General features: G+C 39.2%; 1 protein-coding gene across 2 annotated transcripts; it reads right to left on the bottom strand.

Annotated features, from left to right (window-relative positions):
• Positions 1-257: 257 nt before the first annotated feature.
• Positions 258-21979, bottom strand: LOC308220820 (MHC class II transactivator-like). Of its 2 annotated transcripts, none has more exons than XM_080617300.1 (19): positions 21928-21979; positions 21097-21240; positions 19272-19394; positions 18786-18845; positions 17626-17709; positions 16985-17044; positions 14935-15084; positions 13618-13758; positions 11298-11363; positions 9141-10848; positions 8872-9045; positions 7927-7998; positions 6475-6555; positions 5009-5101; positions 4583-4666; positions 3725-3808; positions 3165-3248; positions 2419-2515; positions 258-884 (listed from the first exon to the last, which is right to left on the bottom strand). In XM_080617300.1, the coding sequence occupies exons 1-18, from the start codon at positions 21968-21970 to the stop codon at positions 2443-2445; spliced, it is 3324 nt and encodes a 1107-aa protein (XP_080473426.1). In that variant the 5' UTR covers positions 21971-21979; the 3' UTR covers positions 258-884; positions 2419-2442. The 2 variants fall into 2 exon arrangements, with proteins under 2 accessions (XP_080473426.1, XP_080473427.1); XM_080617301.1 differs by lacking the exon at positions 21928-21979 and adding an exon at positions 21450-21529.
• Positions 21980-23253: the final 1274 nt, after the last annotated feature.

The following is a 23253-nucleotide window of genomic DNA, read 5'->3' as shown; positions in this document are numbered from 1 at the left end:
GAGAAACTAAATCCAAATCCAGTCATATGAATTTAAAGTTCTTATTTGAGACAGAGTAAACACCTTTGAAGATTGTCATCACTTTGAGGATTTTTGTGCAATAAACTGAACCTATGTGCATGCATTTGGACTTCTGCGATAATGTCAGAAAAATCCTTAATATACTTCAAGTTTTAATCCCTTTCTTCTCTTTACTAATAACTCCCCCCCCACCCCCAAGTCTTTTTAAGGGATTATATAACAAGAAAGGGATAGAAAATATTTTTCTATCCCTTAAGGGAGCATTGGTGATTAGCATCAAGAAAAGAGCCACTTTGAGATTCTCGTGGATAATCTTGCAATCCCAGTCTGTTTTCTAAGACTGATCATTTCTGTTTATGCTCCCGACACTAATGCTTCAAATCAGTCCAGACAGACAAGTGAAATCTGTAACATGGAGCTTTGGAAGTCCAAAATCAAACCAAATTTGATTGTAGTTACCACTCACACCAGAAAACACCTAGATTTGATCTGTCACTGTTGCAGGTCCAGCAGCTTGCAGTCTATTCTTTGATGAATTGATGATGAAATTTTATACTGTAGTATCCTGGTGATTCCTGGTCACCTTTAATGGTGATCACAAGTTCCAGATGCTCTTTTCAACTTTGAAATGTGATGTTGCTTAACTTTTCATCGCTTCAGTAGAAACACAACTGGGTCTTTGAGTAGCATTTTAAATGACCCTTAAAAAATTTTAACTCCGTCATTCACCCACTCCAAGCATCACTCAGAAGCTTGAATGTGACCTTTTTCATCTTGTCACCATCATGAAAATCAGCCACCAATTCATAAAGCAGCAAAAAGATGGGAACATACAGAGGACACCTTCCCCTCTGCTTTGTTACCTGTGAAATGATGAAAACAAAGTATAAGGGGTATGCCCATCAGCTTATACACGATGAACATCACCAAAACCATATATTTGATATGCTCTGAAAACAGACAACAGCGACTGGTAGATACTGGATGTTTCAAGTTTGGGAGAGAGCATCCAGAGTTCCTGCTGTTACTTGTCCTCAGTGCTAATGAAGAAGAGTGTTTCCTCACATACTCAGATACTAAAGTGGTGACTGGTGCCAAAGGCACATGCTGCAAACATGGAACAGCAGTGGAGAGAGATGCAAGGGGTTGTTCATGCAGAACTGTGTTAAACACATCTTTTGCTTGGTGTGAAAGTTGATCAATATCCAAGAACCACCGACTTTCACAGGACAGAGCTCTCTACCACTGACTGCCACTGCTCTGTGTCCAGAGGAGAACCAAGGTCACTTGGGAGCTGACCCACATGTTCAGACATTTAGTGCATGCTCTCCTCGAATGACTGACACAGGAGGTTAAAGAAAGCTTTGCTTTTGTAAGGTTTTCTGACAGTGTTCATATACCAAGTGTGTCCTTTCCCAAGTAGCTGTAGTTATTGAACAGGACAGAGTTAGCTATACTGTAGGCTATTAAGGATCTCTACAATTTTCTACTCCTGCTGTATCAGGCTAGTGTGAAGGTGGTGTGGCACCTGAGTCTTCCACACCCCGTAGCCTCATCAGTGCCATATGTACAGCTCAGTCTATATCCGGTGATGAGTGCACTGAGAGCAGAGTCATGCAAAAGCTTGGCTCACTGCATAGTTTAGGGAGCCACTGCCAACTGCAGCAGTGCCAGGACCATGCAAGCCACAGCCAAACAGCTGGTGATCACTTTGCAATGTGTTTTTCTTTCAGATAAGAAAGCTGGAGGGCATCTTGTGTCTGGCTTGATTCTGGCTCCTCATTCTTCACTGCAACCATTTCACTGATGCATTGTGTGTAGTTTTAAGAGGAAGCACGTAGCAGAAAATTAGCAGAAATAGCAGAAACCCACACAAACCAGGCTGAGAACAAGACATGCAGGAATTAGTAGTTTGCTCCGAGTACAGTATAGGCCCAGCTTCATAGTGAGACAAGCAGCTATTGGGGATTTTGTACTAAACAGAAGTGAAAGAACTTACTAAAATCCAACACAAAACAATCTCTAAGAAGCACAGAACTCATCTATTAAACATGACAAGTACACAGGAATATATAATTTTCAACAACAGAAAAGAGGAGGTAAGCAGGCCAGCTGCCGGATGCTAAACAAGCCTGAACTAAGAGTTTTAGAAGTCCATTCTTGGTGATGCAGCTCTTGCAATCTGCTAGTGCTTGTGCCAGCAAAATGAGAGTGTGCAAGGTGAGTGGGGAGAAATGGACCTGATGTGATGTTGATCTGTACCACTCTAGGGCAGCATCTCTTTACTCAGCCATGTATACGTTGGTGCTGTTACTGTGCCTGCTGCCAGTGAGACAATAATCAACAGCTGCCACAGAAACAAATCTTTTTGTCTCAGGGAGCCAGAGTTTATGTTACCTTTATCATCTGATCATCTGGAATCTACACACTGATCCTAGAGTCCAGCTGCCGAAGGTGTTCAAGAACTCCATAGGGAATGGTGGGATTCCACATCCTGTAAGGGCAAATTCAGAAAGGAAAGAGATTTTAAGAATAATAATTTGCTTCAGGTTTTTTTATGGTTTTGGTATATTTGTGTTTGGGTTTTTTTTAATATATTTTGTTGCTAAGTTGCCTGTTTCTTTTGAATATCATTCAATAAAAGTATTTAAGCTATGGAACAAATGAAAATGCATTTTCATTTAGAAGAAGGCAGTTCACTCCTCCAAAACCTGGCTCACTCTAGTTACAGGACACACTACAGTCCTGTCTCCATAACTGTTCTTCAGCTTACTATCAAACTCCCTTCCTCTGAATGTGTACTGGCAGCTTCAGTCTATTTAACCTGTAATGATGGCTGCTCATTCAAATACAAGTCCTGCAGCACAGAGTAGGTCACACACTCTGGGGGAGGGTAGAAGATAATAAAAAGAGGCTCAATGTAAACTATGGTTAAAGCAGAAGAAGCTTGCTTGCCTGGGATGATGGGAATTAATGCAGCTGAAGCCGCAGAAGTTCTTAACATGTCTGTAACTGCTTTTGTATCTTGATGTCTTTTTTTTGTGCCTCTTATAAAAGTGACAAATGCAGAACACAGCTTTAGCATGAATTCTAACCAAATGTACAGAATGAAGACAGAGCAAACAGCGTATCAAGAAACTTACACCAATTTCTTTATATGGGGACATTTTCGCAGACTGTCAGTCAGCTGCTGGGCTCCAGCACCAGTTATTTTGTTATACTGAACTCTGAGGAAAAACCCAACTTTGTTAAAGCAGATCACAAAATGTAGTGGTGTAATCAAACATTTATTCAAAATAAAAAATACCATATGGGCTTATCTGCAGATGAGGGGAAAAGGGAAAAGAAAAATAATGAAAGAGATCCTTGATTCAAAAAACCTCTAATAAAATACTCAAAATGTCAAACAGGAACTTTATTCAGTTAGTTCATCTGAGGGATTCCTTATTCTGTGTACCCAAGGTCCTTCTCCAACTCCCCATGATCCTATTCTCCCATCTTAAGCCAGATTCTTTTCATTTTTTTATCCTTAATCCTTTCTAACCACTATCTGGACTCTGCATAAGTACATTTTGCCTGTGAAATTTCCCTAAAGTTTTCTTCCTCAATTTCTGATTCCTTTATCCTGAGCACAGAAGATTTGAATGTTCATTATCCAAGCAAGTAAACTTCCCTGGGCCATCTCAAAAGATTTCATACTCACTCTAGTACTCTCAAAGATGCCATTGCAGGAAGAACTTTGGCAAGATTTTCTGCTCCAAAATCACAAATGCTGTTGTTGTATAAGCTGCAGAAAAGCCAAGTGGTACAGTCACAACTGAATAATGGATAATGTAAACAGATTATATATTAGATCAAGGAATTTCAGAAATGGCTGGTACATTTTAACTTTCAATTTATCCTTATCTAATTGCAGTTACTTTAAAACAGTTTTCTGTATCAAGTAAGGCAAATGGCAACATCCTTCTTCAGCTAGCACAGCTACAGCAAAACCAAGTCTAGATTCCTAATGAATAATGGGACATTTCTGTCTACATTAGATCAAATTAAAAATCTGCAAGAAAATGAAGCTCAAATATCTGGGGTACAGCATTCAAAAGATTCACATGTGAGCATATTATTCCAGAATTGCACACCACAGTTTCTTGCATTCCCTACTGAGACACTTCACTCAGGCCTATGCCAGATATTTTAATGAAATGGGACGGATCACGGGTCCCATATCAGCAAACACACACCACCTTATTGCTGGCTTAGGGCTTAGTAAGCTCCACATAAGCTTGCAGCAGATCATGGCCCTGGGTGCACATTTGTACATAAGTGGGTATTACTGATTGGCTTTAAGAATCAGAACAGTCCTCATTATATTCCTGAGATACCCTTCCATACGTCTATGCTTGGTCATACATCCCTCTCCTCTCCTTTCTAAAGGCTTTATGCAGGAATGAAGTCAAAAGCTTGGCTGCTGCACAGTGTACATAATTGCTTTACATTCAGCAATTTCTGGCAAAGATAGTGAGGTATATTGTATAAAACAACTGAACAGGACACAACTACTTACCTTAGTGTCTTTAATGAAGACAGGGAAGGAAGAGCTGTAGCTAGCTTCTCAGCACCCACATCAGTTATCTTATTCTGTGATAAGCTACAGTAGGTAAGTGAGAACACTTTGTTAGTTGAGCACATTTTATTCTGATTTATTACGATGTGGAGACAATTATTTTTCTTATGTCTTTTTATGTATGATTTGGACAGTCTATTTAGACCAAATACAGGGAAACAATAAATTACAGGCCTTGAAGGGAAATGAGAAATTGCCATAGGATTAACCTATTTGTTAATGAATGTAGATTATGTCCATAGACTCGTTGTTCTTCCATCCCCATGGGTTAGTTGGGCCCGTAATTGTTAACACACAGTCCCTTAAGGCTCTAGGTTTAATCTACTTCTTTTCAAAATTTCCCAGAATTGTTAACCTTGCACTTACTTTAATGTTTCCAGTGATGTCAGGGTTGGAAAGACTTCAGATAGACTCTTTGCTCCTTCATCTCCTATGCCATTTTCACTCAGAGCATCAAGGCTGGGTGATGACAATGAGAGAATTAGCTTCCCTTTTAATCTAAATTTTTGTGGTTTATTCACCTCAGAGACCACTCTATCTATCTTGAGAAGATCCTTCTCTGCAGTAGCCTCAATCAGGAAGAAGCATCACACAAATTACAGCTTCCCTAATAAGCAGCTTTCTGCTTCTCAAATTTACAGCCTAAGATTTATTTTTTTTTACTAGTTGAATGGCTTGACCCATTTCCTTTGATATGCAAGATTATTTAAATGGTTATGAAATAGCTGTGTTCCAGCTATGCTGAAATAAGATTTCCTGTGCACACAAAAATATGGAACTGAAAATGCAGCAGACACTGTAAATCTCTGCCTAACCAGCTCCTTCTCCAGATAGGGAGTATTAGAAGTGAAGTTCTTCCTCATTCAGGTATTGAGATGGAAAGAGTTTTACAGTCACAATACTGGATCCCCTCTAGTATGACAGGTAATGCTGAGATACATCGAACTTATTCCAGTTTTCGAGCTTTATTGTTTTCCCAGAGTATCATGGAAACACTAGATACAATACAGACAAATGTCCCATGAGCTGAACCAGTAAGGCCCTCTCAAAACCCGGTAATCTTCCCACGAGACGACAGCAGAATGTTGACTATTGTTGCTACAATGGTTTCTAGCCTAAAGCAGCTTAAAATTCAGACAGCTGGTTTGTCATGGATACAAGACAATGAAGAGTAACTGGAATTCTTAAAATCCTATTTCTAATACTGCTCCTGGTAAAGGAAGGGACAAAGGCTCTGTGAAGATACATGGGCAGAACCAAAGCAGATACTGGCTGAGTATGGTTTTTTTATACCTTTTATATGAATCAAATCCACACAGCTCAATCTCTTACAAATTCCACCAGACATTCAGGATGTTTGTTGACACTGGAAGGTGCACAGCACTGGCACGAATACTGAAATTAACCCCTAAATTTACACTGCTTCTGGTTCCAGAGGGAGCCTGTTCTCTCCTGTGGCAGACACTACTGTGAGTCCCTCAGAAACCTCACCATGAGGGAGCCTGAGGCTCAGGCATATAATGGAGCTTGAATGAAGAAGTAATATGCAGGTAGTGCTGTGGCAGGAGGGGAGAGCACCCAGTGGGGCTCTGTGGAAAACCTTTCCCACATGATTTTAACCACTGAGAAACACACAGGAGTGACTGAAAGGGTATCAAACCACTACCGAGTGTTTTAAGGGAGGATGAAGAGTGCTAGCTTTTAGTCTGCTGCTGTATTCTCTGAATGTTTTTATGTTAGTTTGTTTCAAAGCAAGTGGTCTTCTTGGCTCCCCCATCGTCATGGGTTGCTGAGGAGCAACATTAGCAAATGTCATCTTTAGCATTACTCACTCTAAATACCGCAGTGATGGAAATGCTGCAAGAATTTCCACGAGTTTTAAGAATCCCTGAAGGCCACATACTGGACCCAGCCTGCAAGAAAAGAAATACAGACATGCAGCAGCTTTTTCACATGCTCAGAAACAGCAGAAGTTATGAATTTTTCAGTTCTTCCCCTGCAGACCCAAATGCAAGCCAGTTTACAGTCCTCTGAAACAGCCATTCCCTACCATCTGCAGCAAGGATTTCTGCTTCAAAGCCTCCAGATGAGAACCCCACAAGGCTAAGATCAGACAGAACAGAGCTGCTTGCACAGAAGCAGCAGAACATGCATTTGCCACTTTTTTTTTACTCTGTGAGACTCATCTTACCTGGTTTAGATTCTTGTATTTTTGATCTTTTTCTATTTTTCCAGGGTTTTTTCTCTTTCTTTTTTTTTTTTTTTTTTTTTAAGTATTATAATCTTAATAATCTACATGAAAAAAATCTCTCTATATATCCCCCCCCCAAGCTGTTGGCAATTCAGACTAACTTAAGATCAACATCTTACTGCAGCTTAAAGCTTAAATGGAATATTCCAGCTCCAAGCATTTGTCCCTCAGACATTAAGCTCTTATTTGGAGTTTCCTTGGTATCAGAACAAGTTCAGCCTAGTCAAAGGATTGGAATTTTAACAAAAAAAAAAAAAATTAAATTAAAATAAATGGAAGGTAGGAGAGGAAACAGGAAGGGAAAGCAGCATGAAATCAGAAGTGAGGCCAAGCATACCCTCTAGACTGGGTCAGATGTGAAGAGCAGGAAACAGATGAAGACTCGATGAGAGTACGCCATTGCACTGGTGCCATTTCTGCCCAAACTAATTCACACACTATGGCAGGGAACTTTAAGCAGTAGAACAGCCTTGGAAGCTGCTTACAGTTTGTAGGAAAGAAGAAATGTTACTACGCCTCATGTTTAAAGTCAGTGTTTCCAAGCGAATCTTCTTTCTTCCAGGAAAATAGTGATAAATTTTTTATTTGGGAAGCATTCTCTGACCTTATTCTCTCATGGCCTAAGCTCTGATAGGTCAGAAAATTACATCAGAAGACTCTGATAAAAATGTTGAGCAGTTCTGGGGAAAAAAAGGTATCTCCCAGGTAGCTGGATCACAGTCAAGATACTTTATACCCTATGGCACAAGACCTGCACCTGGTGATAAGGAGCTATCTTGTAGTGAAAATCAAACAAAATAGATCAAACCATGTTAATCTGTATCATAGCAGGAGCCAGAAATTAGGTTTTGTGAGTTCAGGCCATAACTTAATATATCTAGTTGAGAAAAGCAAAATAGCAATAAATGGGGTTTACTTAATACTTTACCATAAACTAATTGTATATCAGTTCAATGACTGTAGCCAATATCCATAATTCTTCTGAGTCTTAAATGCAGTCATCTATCAATCAACAGAGAAGTGTATTACTTACGCAAATTCTAGTTTCCTGAGGTTTTTGATGGCAGGAATTTCATAGCTGCTGCAACCAGATGCATCTTGCACACTAAAAACATCACAGCAGAACCAGAGCATGATAAATATTTTAGCAACCAAAACAGCGCTTTACATATAAATTCATAGTAAACTTTTACAAGAAATAAACCACTTCTGCATTAACTGAGGAACCAGAAATTTCAGAATAACTCCTGCTCCAACCTTTCTTCATTCAATTCATTCCAATTTTCAGATTGAAATAAATTTCAAATGACCGCACCTTTTGTAGTGCAGTCATCTGCTCTTTTTCCAACAGAACTTAAAAACACATTCTTCTTAATCGTGTCTTCTGTCAAACATAAAATTTGCATATATTTTAATCAAAATATTCTGCCCATGTTAAAATGGAAGTCCCCATTTCTATTCAAAAACAACCAAAATACTTTCTTTATGCATGCTATTAATTGCAACCAGTCCCCATGCAACATCATGAGCAGGGATGAAACACAGGCTTTCACATAACACAAACTTTTACCTCCTGAGCTAAAGGGCCAACTCAGGTCATTTGTGACTGGTGCAAAACAAGCCTTCATTTATGGCCCAGGTGCTACAGGGGAGAAAAATCAGCCCAAGTTGTGTAAGTGAAAGCAATTGGAAGATAGCAGCATACTCCGAGATTAAAAAGGAATCTGAAGAAAAAAATGACAGCCGGCTTTTTTTATTGGCAGTTTTGATAAATGTTCTGCATGGTGCTGTCATTGCTTCTCCCTGCCCTGACAACCACCACATATTGGGGTAGGAGAACACCCTGAGATGATACAAGAGCTTGTACTGCCTTAGTCACTTTTCCTTTGGACAAGCAGAGGACTCCACTTTTCCAGCACTGTCAGTAAACCCCCATTTTCTTAAATCACTAGTATATTAAGATCATAAATGAGCCTACCAATTGATCATCTTCTTCTGTATATCCACAAGGTCTGAAAGGTCACTGACATCCTTCATTGTCTTTGCCTTAAAGGGATCAAGAACAAATTTCTCTGTTGATGCTCTCATCAGTTCATAGTCTTTTGCCTCTTCTAAAGACTTCCAGAGCCTGACTGTGTCACTGAGGGAGGCCCTGTGAAGTGAAATCAACAGATATGATTGCTGCTGTTGCATGAACGAGTCATACAGTCCTATGGATGACACTACTATCTACAAAGAATGACCGACCTGAACGATGCCACATTCTTCAGGCCAACCAAGTCTTTCAGGCCTTGCATGTCAATGCTGCTGTTTCGCAAATCCAAGGAAAACTCTTTTCTTGACCTTTTTAAAATAGAGTGCAGTACATGGACATCAGGTGGTGTTAGAACTACATCCAAAAAAGACAGGTCTGGCTTGAGCCTTAAGGCCACATGCTGCAAAAGATAACTGCTTTGTGTTTCATAAATACATTGTAAGAGTTTGAGTAACCTCTCTGGACAGAGCTCATTTATCTGCAGCCTTCTAATACATTTCAACAGTGTTTTCTGCTTCTTGATCAACTGTTTTACAATCTTATTTGAAAGGGAGCAGAAGTAGGGGTCATCCTGGAGGAAGAGCAATCCACACAAAAATCGAGGCACTAAATCTAACCAATTATAAGGTTTTTTCTTCTTGGATGGAAAAGACAGGTACTTTGTTAGACTTTTATCCTTGATCTCTTCTGCTAATGTAAGGTGAAGTGCACCCAAGAAATTCTGAATGACAAAATCAGCGAATGTGCTCCCAAATGCCTCTTCTCCTCCATCTGAATGTTTGGGGAATGCAAATGGCAGGAAAAATCCGTATTTCAGAGCAAACTCTTTAACTTCCTTAGAAGGAAGAAGATCACTTTTTATGGCACTTCGGTGCTTTTCTCCAAGATACCAGGCTATACGGGCCAGCGTAGCAAGACTTTCTTGATTTTGCATGGCTGCAGCATCTGCTTGCATAGGTATTATCTTCTGCTGAAGAAATTTCAGGAAGACTGTAGTAAGAGTTGAAGGAAGACACTTATCTCCCGTTTCAAGTACTGTCTCACAGAGAAAACAAACAAATCTACACATAACAGGGCTGTAACAATGACTGAACAAGTACTCACACTCCTTGATTAATTTCAGTGCATTATCACTGTAGGGTAATCCTTCAAAGTATTTGCTTATGTACAATTCTCTCTGCTGAGGGGAAAATCCTGTTATTTCAATAGTCTTATCCACTTTGGACACACACTGGTACACCTTGTCTTTTGGTCTTGCTGTAAGTAATAAAGTACAACCATTGAGTATCTTTTTTTGTATGAGCCCTGAAAGCAGCTCCTTTATAGTACACAAGTCTTGTTCAGGCTGGCTGGCTGAGCAACGAAGAAAATTCTCATGATCGTGCAACCCTTCAAAACCATCAAAAACCAGAAGGACTTCAGCAGGATTTTGCAAGATATACTCAAAGATCTCTTTGCTTCCCTCTTGAGGTTTCACAAAAAATTCAAGCAGCAGATCCTTCAGGCTATATTGCTTCTCAGGCAAGCTTATTTGTTTGCAGTCAAACCAAAACACAAATTCAAATTGAGAAAATTCTCCATTGGACCAGTCCTGGCAGATCTTCTGAACAAGAATGCTTTTGCCCATTCCTGCTTTTGCCAGCACCACAATCACTCTAGTCTCTAAATCTTTACTTCCTGGGATTTGAAATATTTGGCTTATTTTAAGGGCTGCTTTTTCCTTCCCTTGCAGACTGCATGTTACCAGCTCCTTTTCCATTGCCTTTATGCTATTCTTCCCGCTCTTGGTTTCAGTTTGGCTTTGAACAAGTGTCCCATCGATAAACAAGTGATCAAGAGCTACTTCACGCTCCATGGCCACAGATCTGCAGACATCTTGAAAATAATGCTTAAGTGATGTACAGAAAGCTTCCACTGGCTCTAAAGAAATAGAAAGCACACATAAACTCCAGAAAACTGTTCGCAAATTACAACATTAGTGGTTTAAGTACATAATTGTAATATGGTCAAAATATACCAGTTCCTGTAAAGAGCCTATGTTTGGATTTATCCCATGCAACTGCAGGTACTTAAATTTGGAGTACAGGCACAATAGACACCTTTAGACCATGAAATGAAAAATTTTGGAGGTATCCACACATATGATATAACCAGCTAGGTACACTGACCTTCTAGGTAGGTACTACAGCTAGATATATAGAGGTAGACAAATCTAACATCTTAAAAACAGGAACTGTGCTAAAAAATTGGAACAGCTTCACAAACTGTTGAATGACAATTCCTACAAGTAGCTTTTCTTTATGCAATGAAAGACAGAAAAAACAATCAAAAAACTCCAGAAGTTTTAAGTACAAGAGATCTAAACTCACTTGGTCTTTTGAGAGGTTCTTCAGAAGGAATTATGGGAACTTGGACTTCTTTGAGCATTTCTAAACCTGAAAAAAACCAAAACAATATACTTGACGAAGACACCTAGATAGTCACTGATGCAGCTTTACTAATCTTAACATCAAGACTAATGCAAATTTTCAAGTTCATTGCAACATATATAGTATGGATCATCCAGAGAAAGAGCGGTCTTGTTTATTTTACAAGGGAAAGGAAAAATACCCTCAGCCATACAATTCAGCTGACATGAACTGTCACAGGCAGCATGACACCACACAAGATGACAGCTGTTCCAGTGTTGTAAGAAGCAGAAGACGTATCATAACAAGGTGACATCCCTTGTTCTTTTCAAAGGTCAGGGGTTTGCATAAATTTATGTTCACACACTGGTCTTCTTTATATCATCAGAAGCAATAGCTTCCTTTTACTATTCCACATCTTGTAACCAAGCATTAAGGATGAAAGTCACAGAGAAATTACTATTGGTTGCAGAATTTACCCATAGCTCTTCCTGATGAAGTACTGTCACTGTCCAATTTTCTTTATTTTTGCCTGCTTGTTTTCAAACTACTGCAATCTTTTGCACTTGGTCAGATGAGCCACCTCTCTGCTGAACACATAACTGGGAATTTTTCAGGGAAAGCATATTTTCTACAGACTCGTGGTGACAGTATCAATTCTGACAAAACTTTTGGTAGGAAAAACTTTGCAGACACAGGACAGAATTTAAATTGACAGAGGCTGTAACAAACCCAATTTCACCGATAGTTTTGTGGAAACCACACTTAGCAGAGATGTGGGGCAAAACCCCAAACTACAACAGGTTCATCTACCTAGATTTGGACAAATTGTTTATTACCATGATATTTGGTTCATCTTGATACAGAAAGTTATTTAAAAAACAAAATAAAGTTTCAGAGATCTGAAAACTATTTCCTACCCCACATGCCAGCAATAGATGGAATGGTTAGAGTTCAGGGTTGCTTCTAGCAGGGAAGCAGTCTCAGACTTTTAATAAGCAAGTCCTTTTTCCAGTGAAAGAATACATTTGATAGAGAGAGTTCGCCTCCTTGTAGAAGAAAAATCTACTGAAGATATTAAATAACAAGGAGACATGCCTGTTCTCAGGCAAATGTCTCGTTTTGGTTTATTACTTATTAAATAAACACAACAGAACGGAAAACCAAGAAAAACTGTAATTAGATATTTAGATGGGAAGCAGCATTGGTCAAATCAATCAGATGTTAACAATTTTCTAAAAAGGAAAAGAAACTGACTTGATAGCTAAAGTGATAATTTTTCTGCTGCATTTGGAATTCTGATGTTTGTGACATACGCATATAATGTTGTGCTGCTGTAAATCAGTTGGAATTATTAGTATTGTGTGTTCACACAAACAGTATATATAAAGTACAAGTATTTCCCCAAACCCATGGGTATTTGCGTGTTAATCCCCACTTTAAAATTATGCTATTTTGGGCTCTGTTGCCACCAGAGGGCAACAGAACGCTGTAGCAAGCAGCAATAATTACCAGGGTCCGCAAGGCCAGAAACTAAACACCCACTGAAATCAAACTCTCTGTTGTAACAGTTCTCTGAGGGCTGGAAGAAAAGCGTCTGAGGAAAGCTTCATACCACATGTGGGACTGTTACACCCTGACCAAAGCTCCAATTTCTTTATAAGACTTTCTGTATATTATGCTTCTGTATTGCTTAGTTGAGTCATCATTTTGGCTTTGGAGGTTCCATTTTAACTGACTGCAATATGGCTTCCAGCACCAAGCATTTAAGATGCTCAGGCCATGCCAGTACCAGCACAACTTCCACTTCTGATGACGCACACTAGCCTTTTGTATTGTTTAACTGGACAAGAAGACTTCATCTCGTAGCATACATCCTTAGTTCTACAACCCTTTATCTGCTCTGTATTTTGAACTAGACTAAGCAGCCAGTGAACAATACAAAGAAATACCATTAATTTTTATTTTCCTCAATAAGGTCAATATGAGTAAAGCCCAAAGGGGAAAATTGGCTTTGGACAGAAGCAATCTGCTCCCTCTCCCAATCCAGAGTACTGTATACATACAAATTTGCTCTCTATGTAGCACATGAACTAAATAGAAAACTTGGGGATATCAATGTTTCAGTGGGAGAAGTCAGTGATGGCAAGAAAAAAAGTGATAGTTTTCAGCCTATCATAACTGTCAGTATCTGAAATGAAGGAACTTCATACTTTGTTGACAGTATTGACTTTCCAGTACTTTCTGCCTATTTATGTGAGTAAAAGCGTATTGCTCTCACCTGGATATATTAGAACATCAGATGTGCCGTTTCCAAGAACAAAGCCAAGTATCTGCTGAGGAGGATCTGCAAAGCCTGCGTTTTCTTGGCTCCCTTTCGTGCCAACAGATAGACACTCTGAAATCAGAGGTGCTGAAGGTCCTGAAATGAGTGCAGAGCAATAACTCTTCTGTTTTTAAAGGCTCCTGGTTTCTAAAGGTTTTCAAGTTAAAGAAAATATCCTTTCTGGCAGCTTCTGGGCAAATATTCCCAGTGGAGAGTTAATGAACCAGAATTCATAGGCTCACATGAAGTCCACAGAATCCATTATTCAAAAAATCTTAACAGGTACTATGAATGTGAAATACAAGGGATTACCCAGCTTTTAGTAACTACCGGTTTTGATAGTCTAAAGAGAAATCCTATTAATATAACAAATGGTGCCTAAGGCAAAATCTGTAAATGTATGGACCAGAGACCCAGAAGAGAGGAAATGTATAGATATTGTGCACCTGAATTAATTTAACCATCCCTTGCACTACATCTTTCCCACATAACTGCACATCATGCTGTTTGTACAAGCAGCTAGCAAGGATCCTCCTTCTGAACCTGCACTAGGAATTTTTTTTGATGATACAGTGCTTGCAATTTAATCAGCCATAGTTCTGAGCTTCTCTAAGCGTGACAGAATTTCTTTTGCTCCTTTGTGCTATTTCAGCTATCATTACATACTTCAAGACTTCTAACATATCCACTACTTTTTGGTTCCTTTCCAGCATAGATTTAACAGTGAAAGGTGTTGCATTCTGTCTTTGTCATTAGCACTTGCCAGTGTACTATGAGCACCCCCTGCTACTCAACGTTGTCAAGGCAAGGCGGCTACACAGCCCATCACTTGGGTTAGTATTCAGGTTTTACAAACAAAATTCCAACTTAGATTTTTCTCTCCTACTACAAATACAATTGTCCTCTGGATAGCCCCTGGATGAAAGGAACTAACCCAAAGTTTAGGAATGAAAATTTTGTGATTTCCTATTCTTAATACAAGCAAGTAGTTATTTAGATTAGCATATAGCAAATAAATGTGTTCTCTTATTTGTTAACCTGCACTTCACCAGTCAAATGAAAGACTCACTGTTTCATTAGGGGCTTTTAATTTCCTTCGAATATTTTTCATTCTTTTAGTGAGTGCCATACTTTCAGTGCTCGATTGAATCAGCTGCCAAGCTTGTTTACCCCACCATTGTTCATGGTCAATAACCAGATTTATAAGAGAGTTTTCCCCCTGTATAAATCAACCCATGTACAGGTGCACACCTGTAGCTCTACTGTACATACCAGAAATTATGAAACTCCTTTCCAACACATCGGCAGCAAGAAGAGAAAAGGACATGTGCTGGTTAGTTAGTGAGGTGGAGCTAGCTGGATGGGTGTTCAGAGGCATAGTAAGGAAACTGCCGTTCCCTGCAGACACTGCAGGGACTTCCACTTGAGAAAAAAAAACAAAGGCAAACCAAAAGAAGAAAGTTATTTCGTTGCTAAAAGTTAAGGGGGCCAAAGAAGAGGTCTCAAGAGATACCATAAACCACTTGATTCTGATCAGCTGTGCTTTGATTTTCCAAAAGTAGAACCAATTCACAATAGCTTTCTGAAATATACTCCCCATGTAAGTATTGCTGCACTGATATAGTCAGAGGAGATCAGGTATTCTTACAGCTAGCTGCAAACAGCTGGGCAAATCTAAAGATGAATTCCATTCAATTCCTTTGAAAGAATCTCATCCTTGGCTTACCACTCTGAACTTCAGTACGCATTAGCCTCTTTACTGCACATGTTCTTACACTTCTGAAGACCTGATGCATTTCCCTTTGCAGGATCATTCTGTGACACTCATTTTATGACAGGTTAAATAAATTCCTGATTTTGTTATGTAGCTCATCTTTTTGTCAATTAGCCCAGTACGTATACTACCTTACATATATATTCTTTCCCTCAGCACCCTCAATGGGCCAGTAAGGTAGAGACTGATAATATTCTGAGCACTTTCCACCTGTCAAGAAAAGGATAGGTGCAGCTTTACAAAGCACCTGATAGTTCTGTGATGATACTGTAGACTGAAATGCAAATCCTGTAGGATGAGACATTTTTACTGGTTTGGTTTTCTTTCTAAATCAGGAATTAATGTATCATTTCCTTAATGAAAACTCTCATTGTTAGTGTGGCATAAACGGAGGCTCAGTCTCCCTCCTTCCTCCTGAAATCCACACAAACATTGGAAAAACAGCTTGGGTCACAGTCCCAGTGCATGTGTGTATTCTCGATGGATTTCCTCCAGTCTATACCAGTTCCTTGAGTATTGCTGGGCAATTGTCAGGCTGAATTTTGCTGAGATGCAGTCCCATAATCCAAGCATTCTCTGCATGTCTCTCTAGGTTACACATGCTGGTTTTGGCTGCCCACCCTGACATGCACACAGCCAATCAGGTTTCATACAGTCAGAGCTCCTCTCAGGAAGCGTGCTAACATACAATAATACATACCTCACTTCAAAACACAGTATAATATATTCACCCAAAGATGGTTGCTCTCACATGGATTTTGCAAGAGTATTTTGATGGTTTATCTATGCCTGAGACACCCATTTAGGCTCCAGACTAAGTATTCTAGCACCAGTTTACACCTAGGAAACAAGTTTCAGCCTGTCTGCTGGCCGCAGGTACTGCCATGTAGGTGGTCAAACAGCATGCAGCACCTTGACATTTCCCTTTCTCTCATGCTTACTTTGGTTTAAAGAGCTGTATAGCATGGGCTGGGCCAAGAAGCTGTCTCTTCACATTTACTATTTTCACTAGGATGTTTGACTAGATTTTTGGGAGGTGACACGCTTAGAACAAAGAGGATCGAATATAGGAAATAACAAACCATGGCCTGGGACACATTTCCCATCATAAACAAAAGGTATATGTGACAAAAACAACAAAATTTGACCCTGACCAAATCCTCCACTGTTTTGCTTTCTTCTCTCAGATTTTAGACATATTTAGAGAAGTTCAACTAGGCCTCATCTGATGCTAGGGAAGTAATTTTTCTATCACACATCAGGAACATATGCTTCTGAAATGTAAGGATCCAAAGGTTCCCAGGCTATCATGTAGTTGGTCCTAAGATGCAGTTTAATAGTTGCTATTAAGAGGGCACAGATTTGTTGCATCATAAATTAGTCAAGATGCATAGGAATGTGATTCTACAATGATTTTTACTCTGCTGGAAGTAAAAACATGAAAATGGATGAGGATGCTGTATCATCAAATATCTAACAGAGGATGAGACTTTGGAACATAAGGCAATATATGTTCAATAATCTTTTCCTATTAAGCCAACAACTTACCTATTTTCCTGTATTTGGGTTCTGAAGCATCAGAGCAACTCTCTGCAGAGCCTAAGAATGCTGAAAGAGAAGTGATGATAAATGACAAAAATTGAAGCAGCTTGGTAACTTTAAGTTTCCACCATGGAAATTTATTTTAATCTTTTAAAGCAGAATGAGATGTTATCAGTTTCAATTCAGCTATTTCAGAATGTTTGGGGCCAATATATAAAATACAAATGTGAGAAGCCTCATATTATTTCACTCTGACTGTGAAGTTTCAATTAGGCTACAGATTTTTGTGCCAGTACAGATTTTTGCGCTGCTCTTGATATTGAAGAGGGAATTGTTCAGCCAATGCTTGCGAAGCGAGAAAGTCACTGAAAACAAAGTTAACAGTGTCACACAGATGAAGGGAAGAAATACAACATACTTAATGTTACAGGACAACAAGTTCTGCAAATTGTAAAGAATGTGCTTGTGGGAGTTGTTTTTACCTCCAGCCCACAGAGGGTAAGCAAAATCAGAAGCAGCACATCTGGTTGTATCAGTGAAGAACTACATGAGAGATGCATTGAGGCTGGGTTAAAACCAAAGTGTCAAAATGCAAATTTAGGATTCAAATTGTGCAGCCTTTCAAACTCTCACTGTTTTTCACTTACTTCGTTTGTGACATTTCTGCACCTTTACATCAGGAAGCATCTCAGTGTTTTCAGCTGCTATTTCATCCAAAATAAGGTTCCCTGCTAAAAATATGTAAAAATGTCAGCCTTTGCTCTCCTAGAAAAATTATAGGAAGAGAAAAGGTAACAGAAACATACCAAAAGGTGGCAAAGATTAAACATGCTCCAAATAAATGCAATAAAACACAGATTCAGATCAAGAGGATTTAGAAAGCCCACGGAGCTTTAAATGCAGGTTCTGTTACCCTGTGTTGGTTTCTGAACTGTGAGGTATTAATCTACTGCCATTAATTCAGTGGCTAATAAAACTTAAACGCTTCTCAATGCTTTAATGATGGATAAAAGGATAAAACATCATAGCTGTATCACAGCATAATCTCAGTACTAGCAAAGTTATTTACTCATTTTTGGTACTAAAAGGATTAGATCCTTTACGAGATTACATTTTGTGTTGTAAGAACTGTGAAGTTATCTGTACCATTCTTCTACAGGCAAATAATTCAGCATTAATATTGTATCTTGTTTCCTCTAAAACCAATATAAATTTTGACATTAGGTGCAAAAAGCCTTGATTTTTAAACATACCAGGGAACAGTAAAAAGTCAAGCAATTATCTCTGGTCAAGCACTGAATGAAGGAATCATTTACCACATGTATACTACAGCATTGCTGCACTGATCAGGGAGAGAAGTAAAATTTAACATGCTTCCTCAGGCAGCTTTTTGCATCCTGGACAGAAGTGAGCATGCATGAACAGAACTTAAATGCATGATAAGTCCTCTGGGTGGTTCAGCTTTAATGAACTTCTGCATATCACTTGTGTTGTGCTTAGAATAAGTCAGACTCTGAGGGCATATACTGCACTAGCTGTACACACATTATAGCCATAGCGATGTGATCGGCAACTGCTCAGAGACAAAACTGCCATCTTTGAGAAAGGCCTGCAACAATACAGAAAATCCTCAAAGTCTGCCATGAAAATCCTGGGATACAGTTTCAAGGGGGAAAGAAGAGTATACCAGATATATAAAAACCTTACTACGGTTCAAATCATGGGGATGAAGTACAGTGCAGATGTTAGCCAGAACACTGGATGTGGAGAAAATGGAGAAAATTAATCTTTTCCACATAAATCTTACCAAAAGCGTCTTCCACCTGCATCTCCTGCTGATCTTGGAGCACATATTCTGCTAATCCAGCTAGCAAGAAGGGGACAAAAAAAAAAAAAAAAAAAGAAAGAAGAAACATAGTAAGGACACACAGTGATTTCACAGTAAAACTCCTGTAAGCTTACCCTCTTTAACAGAATTCTGCAGAGGTAAATTAAGTTTTTCTTGTAAATTGTTGTTCAGGAAATTAAGAAAATGAAAAAGAAGAAGTTGAGACAGGAAGTATTAAGCAGAAGGAGCCATTAATAGAGAGATTTTCCCCCAACAACCACAAGCTACTGTTAATCTGTTTCCCCACAAAGTGCAGGTTTATGTACCCTGGCTAGATCTGCCATGCATGAGGAACAGAACACTATGTATATGCCACTGCTTTAGACTGAAAATGCAATTCATAAGAAATAGCTATAGCAAGTGACTGGAAAACAAGGATTTAAAAAAGAAAAATTGCTTTCATACCTATTCTAGCATAAGCTTCTTTGGTGGAACAGAGATCCAATTCATCCCCATTTTCACTGTTTTCTATTGTATACAGGAAATCCATATTGAACTGATCATAGTCACTGGCATCAAATCCAGAATCTAGAAGCAAAAACGAGAACACATTGGTTCAATGAATACCATAACAAAGGAGTAAAAAACAGATCTCAGTACATGCAGAAAAGGCAGATTTGTTACTTCAGCAAAAGGCTTTGGCTCTTCTTTTTATGTTGGTTAAGCAGGAACAGAACTGAACTCTCAGTAATATATCAACAGAAATCAACACTTTTGCTCAACTCTGAGACTTCATCTTTCCTAGTAAATAAAATAGTTCTAGAATCCATTCTATGCCATTAAGGCCTATGCACATGGCCCAGACTCATCAATACTATTAAACCTTCTTATTCTTCAGGATATTGTGGTACCATCCAAGACTCCTTGTTTGGAAAAATGCTGGGTCCATGCTAACCCCCGAGCTACTGCTACAAATTGCCTGTAAAGCTGCTAGTTGAATAGGGCTGAAACATACCAGAGACCATGCCAACATCTTCACAGCAGAGATACTCAGCTTCCAATAACTGGTGCCTTGTCCTGACAACATTTACTTTATCTACATCATCTCAGACATTGCTAAGGCTTAGAAGTATTCAAAACAGTGAAACATCTCTGATACGACTAAAGCCATTCCTTGATCCCCAACTCATCCTACTTTCACTGAGCAAGTAAGACGATGGGAGTGAAGAAACACTCCTGCAGGTTTTATTAACAGTCAGAAATTGAGAGAACAAAGCTCAACTTGGGAAATAATTAATCACAAAGATGATTCCAGGTTCTGGTGCTCAGTTCTCCACTGATTTGCCCATGTACCTGCTGACCCTGGTCTCTCATTAAAGCAAGGATGCAAGGTGATATCCTCCAATTTGGTAATCTCTTACACCTATCAAGCAGAGCTATAGGTCTTCATATCTGGCATGCTTCTGTTGTTCTCTTTTCATTGCCAATCTCAACCCACAGACCAGCTCAGTCATTTAAAATAAGCTCATTTATTGCTCCACTACACAGTTAGCAGCACACATTCACTTTCATACTCTTATGCTGGCAAACTCAGGGGAAGCAGAACGTTCCACAACCTCCACACAAATTCAGGAGCAGAATGTTTGAGATCCAGGGCAACTTCCTAATCTGATTAGCTATAGGAACTTACATGAAGAAACTACCATCTTTGTGTCCTGGCCCTTCTGCTTTCTCCTCTAGCACAGAATCATGAAATCATTGGCCTGTGCCCCCAAAAGCTGTAAAATGGAAACCGTTAATGAAAGTTGATGCCTTAGGATCTCAGAAGGAAATAAAATGCTAGTTTGCTTGCAGACTGGCTTCCTCACAAACTCACCTAAAAGTCTCTGTTTTTCAAAGCTTTTACCTTGAAGCTACAAAAACGTGGACAATTACATTTGACCAGCTTACAATAGGAACAATTGCAAATAAACTACTTACAGGAACGATATCCAAACCAAATACATTAATCCCACACCTTGATGAATGACATCTATAGTATGTATTCTTAGACTCACTGAGCAGGAAGCTGTAAACATGTAGTTTCAAAAACATGATAGTTTCTGGAAGTAGTCACTATTTTACATACAGATATGAACAAAGTTATCATAAGACCATGTGTTGCTGTGTTTTGTTCAGCCACCATGATAAACTGCCGTTAGATGGCTATGCAATTGAGAGGAGATGGTAATAACTTTCAGCATGATGACTAAACTAATCAAGCATTAACATTTTTTAGTGTTTTACTAACCTGCAGAGAAGTCACCTTCTTCATTTCCAGATAACTTAGGATCAAGTTGAGTATACAGATGCGATGGATCGATATCACTGTGCAGCAAATCAAGACAGCCATTTTCAGACAGAAATGTTGAATCCATGATTTGTCTCCTGCTGTCTGAAATCAAATTGAAAAACAGTTAGCAATAACAAAATCACTCTTTTCTTGCCAACCAAAACTGTAAGTCCTGCACTGTGGCCTTCTGTTGACAAAATATTGAGATCTTAAGGCTGTGGAACTGGTATTGCTTTACCAAGTCTTGCTTGTGTTACAGCTCTGTGTAACTTAAATTTACAGATCCAGATACAGCTTGCAGTGAGACTTACCTATCTTTTAGTTCAGTCAGGGGGTGGGATACTGCAGTCTGACCACCTGGACCAAAAGTACCAAGTACTGAATAAGTCACAAGTGCTGTATCTTTATCAGGATATAAATGATGCAAGTGCAAATCCAGCAGGTACTAGGGAAAATGAGAAGACTGCAGTGAAGAGGATGGAAGCAGAATTCCATTCATTATCATCAGAACAGTTTCTTCTAAGGGAAGCAGTTTCTGTCTGGGACATTACACTCAGTTCCTAAGTCCTGGAGGTGGCACTAGGAGACATCCCCTCAGCACAAAAAGGTACAGTGAAATGTAGAACACTTGTTTTGCATACTTCTTTTCCAAACCATAGTTGATTGTGTACAGAATAGCATGGTCACTTTGGGAATTAGTTTCTTGTAACAGGCCACTCACTGACAATTTGGAATCTATCACAATTATTTGTTAGTCAATTTTCTTTCCCCCTCAGAATTCATACCTACCTGTGAGTTGAGAACTGCTACAGCCTTTCAAGCAGAGTGCCATACAGTATCCAGACAAATCTGACTGATCTAAGGCGCTGACACACCACAACCATGAAAAGTTTCAGCTTGGCATCAAGCACCATAATCTGCAGTGAACGATAAATATAATACAGCTCAAATATTCTGCCTTTAGCAGAATGCCATCAATAACTCTGGTTGCACATGCCTAATTTCTCAAGGTGTATAAATATGGTGCAACCTCTTGTACCAAGAAGCCTACCTGCAACATGATGAAAGAGAAATACAGCTACACTGCAGCTCTGATTAAAAAGGGGCAGAGCAGACCTAGTCACACACCACTACATGCTGCTTTGTTATAGACTAATCTTCATCCCTCTTACTCCTCTATGGGGCTGTTCTGACAAACAGCTTAAAAATAGACCTCTCCGCGTTCTGCTGCAGAAGATGTCAGAATCTAGAGCCCTAACTTAGAAGTTCTGACGAACAGCTTAAAAATAGACCTCTCCACGTTCTGCTGCAGAAGATGTCAGAATCTAGAGCCCTAACTTAGAAGAGGATGGACACAATGAAGTTCCACAAGTAGGAATAACCTACACTCAGGTACTTCTTTCTCATGCTCAGTGGCCTCATTATGCTACCAAGATTACAAAAATATTATATTATTGGCTGCTGTGCTCTAAATGGAAAGCAGAAGTTGCCAAATCTGCATAAGAACCAAGAATGAGTTCATAAACATACCAGATTAAATTTTCAGTTTGTTGCAGCATTTTGCTTTGCCCTTTCCCTTGTTAAATGAACATAAAATCCTTTCAGAATGTCAGGTTGCCAGAGTTTGTGAATAATGCTGTTGAAGCACTACCTCAGGGTCAGTATAATTTGGGGGTTAGAGACAGAGAAGTAATTGGGCAGAGGCTGCAAAGAGAATGCAAGACAGACAAATGCATCATTCCAGTGGCAGTCAACTGCTTGATTACAGCGGCAGTCAACTGCTTGATTACAGCAAAGAAAAGGCTAAATCCTATGGAAAGAGACTAAGTAGGCAAACTTAATCTCCATGTAAATACTAAGCTTTAATTAAGTCATAGTCATAATGTTGTCCCCAAAATCAGGGTTATTTGTCTGGTGCACAGAGAGCCGATTAGTACCCAAAGTTGAGATATTTGTTTATTCTGTGTCTATGCAAAGGTGAGTGTTAGGTGATAACTCCACAAAGCAAGCACACCCTCAGTCTGCCAGTTACCTATTTCCATACATTTCAGTGAGAATCAGGGTTTTCTATATACATAGATAGCATTATATATCTATAATATATATCTTGGCTTC

Source organism: Psittacula echo, assembly GCF_963264785.1.
Source record: "Psittacula echo genome assembly, chromosome: 5".
In the NCBI taxonomy this organism is placed as follows: Eukaryota; Metazoa; Chordata; class Aves; order Psittaciformes; family Psittacidae; genus Psittacula; species Psittacula echo.
This window is presented reverse-complemented; position numbering and strand designations above follow the sequence as displayed.

What these genes read in the sequence shown, in the direction of transcription:
- LOC308220820 (XM_080617300.1), bottom strand. Translation starts at nt 21,970, where the DNA reads ATGGCACTCTGCTTGAAAGGCTGTAGCAGTTCTCAACTCACAG. An exon ending in AGAAGGTGACTTCTCTGCAG is followed by an intron (nt 19,395 to 21,096) that starts GTTAGTAAAACA and finishes TTTTGCTTCTAG; the next exon opens with ATTCTGGATTTGATGCCAGT. An exon ending in AGAACCTCTCAAAAGACCAA is followed by an intron (nt 10,849 to 11,297) that starts GTGAGTTTAGAT and finishes CTATTTCTTTAG; the next exon opens with AGCCAGTGGAAGCTTTCTGT.